The 6,866-nt window shown below is 61.9% G+C and overlaps 1 protein-coding gene across 1 annotated transcript in view; it reads left to right on the forward strand.

Annotated features, from left to right (window-relative positions):
- MGMT (O-6-methylguanine-DNA methyltransferase) overlaps positions 1-2,136 on the forward strand; it is a 276,571-nt gene extending 274,435 nt beyond the window's left edge. Inside the window, exon 5 of the mRNA XM_046027812.1 lies at positions 1,870-2,136. Coding sequence (XP_045883768.1) covers positions 1,870-2,055 — 186 coding nt within the window. The 3' untranslated portion in view covers positions 2,056-2,136. The remainder of the gene's footprint in view (positions 1-1,869) is intronic.
- Positions 2,137-6,866: the final 4,730 nt, after the last annotated feature.

Here is a 6,866-nt window from a genome sequence, read left to right on the forward strand (position 1 = left end):
GGCAGTGGTGTTGCTCCCCATCGGGGAAGCGGCGCAAGAGGACGCCGGGTCTCCCCCAGCCCCCAACCCCGCTGCTCTTCCGAGACCACCCTGAGACTGCGTGCGTTTCCATGGCAACCCACACTTCCAGTCAGAACCAGGACCGGTGTGATGTGGGAGAAGTCAGGTTCTCGCCACCGAAGCCGGATGACCTGCGGGGCTGGCCAGCACCCCAGGCCATGCCCCGCGCTCCCCCTCCAGCAGCTGGTGTCACAGCAGGAAGTATGGGCGCCGGTCCTGCCTCGGCTGAGCTGGAAACGCATCTCTGCCTCAGAGGTGCCATGTGAGCCGAGGCTGACGGTGCATGGCCTGGGGCTTGTCGGGGACGCGTGGTGGTCTGCACCGGGCACAGAGCATGCGCTCCCCATGGCCCTATTGAGTGCTGTATCTGGGACGGGACTGGGGACCAGGCCATCTGCCCGGGGACAGGCACAGCTCAGCGCCCACCGAGGGCGCACTCCAGGCAGGTGGTGGGTCTGTGTGGCAAGCCGAGACACGCACGGCCAGAGGACAACCGGATACCACGTACGTGTGCTCAGCCGCTCTTCTAGAAACACACCCAACTGATGGCTCGTGGCTTTGTCCAGCTCCGATCTGCGGAGGTGGAGATGTGGCTCTCCTCTCTTCTGAGCTGCAGACTCCGTCGAGGGAGCCTGAGAAGCCCTCAACCTCTGGGACCCTGCAGGGGTGGCCATAGGAGCGTGACCGCAGAGGGCGGGATGGGCCGGCGCTTACTGGCCCCTGCACCTCCTGTGTCCCTTCCAGGGTGGGGTCTGCGGAGCAGCCGTGCCCTTCCTTCTGCCCCAGCGCGCACTCCGGCGCTGGGCCGGTTCCTGAAGCTGCCCTCACTGGCCTTCCTGTCCGTGTCGAGCCGCCACTGTGCTCTGTGCTCTGCACGATGAGACCCATCCCCCAGCACGTACTGGGCCTTCGGGGGCCGACCACCTGTGCCCTTCGCCCCAGTCAGGATGGAGCCACTTAGGAAACAGGACTGATTGACCTGGGCCTTCTGGGCAGTCCCTCAGGTCTGAGTAACCGCTTGCTGGGATCTTTAAGCAAAATGACCGTCCATCTGCCGGAGCCCCTGCAGTGGAAACACCGCGGCCGAGGGGTGAGGGCCGCTGGGGCCCTGGGTCTGGAGTCCCGAGGGAGTGTGGGGGCGGGGGGTGTCCAGGGGCAGGGCCCAGCAGCAGTGGCCGCTCCGGTGAGAACCCGTGAAGACTGAGCTTCTCCACCTTCCCGAACATCCCCGGACCAGCGAGGGCCGACAGACACTCCCTGCGTGGCGTGAAGCAGGGCCAGCAAACCTTTCCTATACAGAGCCTGATGGTAAATAGTTGAGGCTTTCAGAAGCAGCCACGGACGGTACGGCTACGTTCCGATGAAGCTGTGTTTATGAAATAAAGAAGGACCGTAGTGGCCAATAGCCAGTTTGCCGATTCCTCGTGTGAGTACCGCCTTCCCTGAAGGTTCCTGTCGCTTCTCGAGATAATTTGCGATTTTGCATACCATTCCGTAACTTGGAAATGTAATTTTGAACTTGGTAAGCGTACACGATCGATTTCTTACCAACGGTAATTTTCTCCTCCCGGATCCTCGTGTAAGGGGGTTCTTTGGACTATGCTGGACGTTTGCCTTGGGGCATTGGGGCACCCTTTGGCCCCCTGAGGCCCTCGGAGACCAAGGGCTGTGCAGGGCCGAGACAGCCAGTGGGTAGCCTGCATGTGACTGAGCCCCTGCTAGGTGAGTTGTGCTCAGGGGCCTTGCTTGTGACCCCAGGATGCCCCGTCGGCCCGGAGCCCAGACTAACGGCGGCTTCCTGTTTTCCAGGTGCCCATCCTCATCCCGTGCCATCGTGTGATCTGCAGCAGCGGAGCCATGGGCAACTACTCCGGGGGCCTGGCCACGAAGGAGTGGCTGCTGGCCCACGAGGGCCGCCTGGCGGGGAAGCCGACCAGTCCTGGGGGGTCCCATCCGGCTGGAGCGCGGCTCGGGGTGCAGGGTGGCCAGATCTGAAGGCTTGCAGGAGGCCGTGTTGGAGCGGCACGCGCTGGCATAGTTGTATTAAAGCTCTGGACATGTCCTGAGGGACGTGGAGCGTGTTGTGTCTGTCGTTCTTCCGTTTCGCAGCAGAGTGGGTTGGGAAGACCGGCCCTTGTTCGCAGCCCCTCACGGCACTGTGCCGTCTCTCCGTCTCTGACGTCCGCCAGCGCCGCGGCAAGAGAGCAGGGGCCCGGCAGGCAGTGGGGCGACCGTCCCGGAAGGTGCCTGCAGGACCAGCGGCTGTGCCCCCCGCAGCACCCGGTCCCCACGCGGGCCTGAGAAGCTGGCCGTCCCCACCCACGGCCCGGCTCCCGTGCTCTCCGCCGCCGAGACTGCCTGGCCCGTGTTTCCCGCTCCCCCCTTCCCTGCCGGCCAGGGCGGCCCAGAGATTGTGCTCACGGGGCCTTCCCCACTTCGCTTCTCTCCCGGCCAGGAAGGCCAGCACAGGGGGTGTCTGCTGAGTGGAGGAGACCCGCCTGCCAGCGCAAGCCAGGAAAACAAACGGCTCTTTGAGGCGGGTTTGGTCGCAACGGCTCCTTTATAGGGCCTGGCCTCGGGCCCCGGCCCCTCTCCTGACACTGTTGACCCTCGCATGCCCTGAACAGAAGGTGACGAGGCTTGCTGACCTCTCCTCCCCGGTACCCCAAGACCGAGCCTGGAAGTCAGAGGTCACACAAGAAGGTGGGTCAGCTCCTGTCCCCAGGGGCAGTCTGGAGTATTTCCAGCGTCCACCAAGGACCTCGGGCTGACACTTCGTCACCCTGTTGTCATTTTAGCTTCGTAATTAAGTAGATCTGAAAAGCAGACGGGAAACTTGTAGCCGTGCAGGCAGATAAATAAAATAGAGCCTGTGATCTAGGGAGAAAGTGAGCCGCACCCCGCCGCGCAGTAGAGAGCTGTGTTTGTGTCCGGGGTTCCTGGGACGCCGGAGGGCACGGCCGGCAGCTCAGGTGGTCCGGACAGGTCCCTGAGCGCCGCAGATACACAGCGTGTGGAGGGCACGGTGTGGCTGTGTTTTGTATTTCATGTCAGCACCCGTAAAAGAAAAGTACCTAATGTAAACACAGTCCACCCAAATTCTGCATTTTCCCCTCAAAAACAGAGAGCTCTGACCGTCACTGCGTCGTCTTCCGATTCCGCTGCTTCTCCGAGCTTCTGTCTGCGAGCATGCCGTCCTGCTCGCACGGGGAGCTGCGCAGCGGTCTGACTTCGGGACAGACCCCTGAGCCGCCTGCACGGAGCCCCCGGCCGGCTGCGAGACCTGTAGGCACACTCTCTTGGCGTCTCCGTGCGCCAGCAGAGGGGCTCGTTCCTGGATTTCTGACGTGTTGGGAATGGGAAGACGGGTGGGGGGTCTGGGGCACACTCTGTGTTTGGGGGCCGAGGAGGAGGTTGTACCGTAAATTCTGTAAGGACAGTGCTCTTCTCCAGGAACTCACGGTCACCGAGAAATGGGATCACACTCTGCCCTTGTGCTCTGCCCGGAGAAGAGAGCGCCGGGGTTCCCCAAGGCAGGTTCTCCTTGTGGGCGGGGGTGTGGATTCCGTCCAACTGCTTTCCAATAGCGGACACCATAGCAGTGCGCTCGAGGGGCTGCGGCTGGGAGACCCCCGCCACCACCGTCTGGGGTGGATCTGAGAGTGGGGGCAGGGCGGAGCTCTCCGCGCGGCTGCGACGGTCCCGCGGAGCACCAGGTGCGGCAGCGCTGCCAGCAGCCCCGGCGATGCTCCACGTGACCCTTGCCACCACATGCCGGGCACGCAGGCCACTCCTGGGTCAGGAAAGTGCGGGTGACGCCACATGCCTCCTACTGTGATCCCCAGATGCCTGGGTGGGCTCTGAGGGAGCGTCCTGGGTGGGACAGACCCCCATGGCAGCATGCAAAGCCCCAGCCCTCCGCGGGGCTCAGCCACGTGCAGCCAGGGGCCTGCCCATCAGCGCAGCCTGAAGTGACCCTGCGGCCCGGCATGGCCGGGCCCCGCCTGTTTGGGTCGTGCCCTTGGTGCAGAACAAACCCACGTTCTGTTTTCTGCCTCCCAGGGCTTCCTCGGCTCTGTGAGAACAGGCTTGATGTGCGCCCCAGGTTCCCGCTGACAGAGGCAGCGGCAGGGCTCAAACCAGCGCGTGTACCGCTCCAAGGACAAGCTCTGCAGAGGCCGACATGAAAGCCCACGTGGGGCGCCTGGAGCCGTGCTGCTCATGGTTGCGGCGCAGTTTATGGAAATAAAGAGGAGAAGGAAAGGCACAAAGAAATACAAAAATATTTCCCAAGTAAAAAGAAATGTCGAGACAAGAAAGCTGTGTTCTTCGGCCTCAGCTCCGGGTCCCCTGCATGGGTTGGTTTCCCCATCCACGTGGCGCGGGGGACTTTGAACACTGACACGGACGGCTGGCTCTGCATGGGAGCTTGGCTGGGGTGCACTGTGCTCCCTGATTCCAGAGACTGAGCCAACGAGAGATTCAGAGACGGTGTCTGTGTTTGCAGGACCACGCGTCCTTGACGCCGATGCCCTCAGCCAGGCAGGGGCCCAGGGTTACAGGGGGCAGCCGTGTTCCTCACCAGTCCCTTTCCCCACGTGCAGCACGAGCGCCAGGGAAGCCCACCCTCATCCACCATGTCCCGTGGCTGCACCGAGGGACCAAGGACCAGCACAAGTCTGCCTTCCAACCGCCCCCAGAAGAAACAGCACAGTGTCTCGTGGGCGGGGGCCGAAGCGGGGCTGCGGTAGGGGGCCCCAAAGGGAGTGTGGACCCTGCGGGATGGGCTCCTTGCAGCTCTAGACACAAGGGCCGCGGGCCGGGCGCGTTCGGGAGGCAAGTAGGCTCACCTCGCAGGTACCTAACTGGGACTTCTAACCCTTGTGTGCTTCCTATCCCACAGACGCACTTACAGAACAAGCCGCACGTCTCGATTGTCTGCCCGAGAGAGGGAAAGTCCTTCCTATCCCGAGGGGCTTTGGGCACCCATTTTCTTCCAAGTCTCCTCGCATACCATGTGCTCACCCAGAATCTCCTCTTCCGAGTGGCCAGGCCTGTCCAGTGCAGGTGTGTTTATACTGACACCCTTTTCGTTTCCTTTTTTTTTTTTAAGGTTTTATTTATTTGACAGAGATCACAAGTAGGCAGAGAAACAGGCAGAGAGAGGGGGAAGCAGGCTCCCCGCTGAGCAGAGAGCCGATGTGGGGCTCGATCCCAGGAGCCTGAGATCGTGACCTGAGCCGAAGGCAGAGGCTTAACCCACTGAGCCACCCAAGTGCCCCCCCCTTTTGTTTCTTAACCCATTTGTGAGCAACAGTATTATCTCAGAAGTCATTTCCTTTAAAATTGTGACGGGAGGGTGAAACCCGGACAAGGAGTTTGCTTAAAAACCCAAGTGGTGGCTTGATCCCGCAGGAGCCCTGTGGGGCTTATGTGCTGTCTCCAGAGGACTTGTCCTCCCCGTGGTGGCCCTGGCAGAGCGGACAGGCGCTGGTGGCCATGTCTCCCCACGCACGGCACCCGCGTGCCCCACCGCGTCGCTGGGACCACAGGCAGCAGCACCAGCTCAAAGCCAGGCCACCGTGAGACCAGGCGGGACGTCATAGCCGAATCGGGGTGAGAATTGTCGACTCAGAGCTGGCCCAGCTCTTACGCGATGTTGGCTTCAAGCCGACTTTGGGAGGACTCTGAAGCGATGACTGACTTCATGCCGGGCACACAGGAAGAAGGGTGTTGCTCTACTTGAAAGACTCTCCCACTAGACCAGTCGGGGATGGAGCCCTGCTCTTGTTCCCGAGCTGCAGTGTGGGGGGTGCATCCTTTGGGGGCGTGCCTGCTGCTCTCCGGGCATGGGGTCATGGGCTGAGGGCAGCGGGGGGCCCTCGGTGGGGATTTCGCTTTGTTTGGCCTCCCTCAGCCCATGCACCGTCTTTCCTTTTTCATGCACAGCATTTGATCGAGAGTTGGTGTTTAGGAAGCTGAAGCCCACATCAGTTTTACCTGTTATCAGTTTGAAAGACGCTGAGATTTAAACAGAGTTCTGCCATGCAGCCCGTCTGTCCTTCTGTCTGTCTGTCTGGAGGGGAGAGGGTGGCAGTTGAAAGCTGGACCCAGAGCCTGGAGAAAGTGCAGGTCCTGACGCGTCTCTGAGCGGCTGAGGGCAGCCGGGCTCGGACCCGGCGGCTCCAGCTGCCGACAGATGAGTGCGTCTGGCCTCCATCAGCAGGGCGGCTCCGGAGGGTGTGTGCTGGGCTGCGGGGGTTGGGGAGGAGGCCTGGGGCAAGGGCCTGGACAGTGAGGCACGGCTGGACACAGAGCCCAGCCCGACGGCGCCTGGACTGATGAAAGGACATCGTTAACAAGGCTTTAAAGTTTTCTCCATGTTTTTTCATTGAGAAAAGCCACAAGAAGAAAATTCTGCACAGACACTAGTTAAGATTGATCACAGAAAACACGGCCCCGGTGTTGCAGGGCACCATCAGAGGGCCCCGTGCTCAACACTGTGGTTTGAGTCGCCTTCCCGGCTTACCGGCAAGGGGAGCTCGTGGGGGGGTGGGTGTTCACGCAGAGCAGGTGGCCCCATGTCCGATGACTGAGCAGGTGCTGCAGGTGGTCGTAGCCGTGGTCGCTGGCGCGAAGGAAGGGGAGATCTGCTCCTGGGGCTGACCTTACCTGCTGGCCGTCTACTCCACCGTGGAGCGGCTTCCCATCCTGTGCGAGGGTCCCGGGATTGGGGGTGCGAGGGGCAGAGCAGAGGGCCCACGGCCGGTGTCCCATCTCGTTCCTTGCCCCTCGGTGGCTGAGGC

This window comes from Meles meles, chromosome 13 (genome assembly GCF_922984935.1).
Source record: "Meles meles chromosome 13, mMelMel3.1 paternal haplotype, whole genome shotgun sequence".
NCBI lineage: Eukaryota > Metazoa > Chordata > Mammalia > Carnivora > Mustelidae > Meles > Meles meles.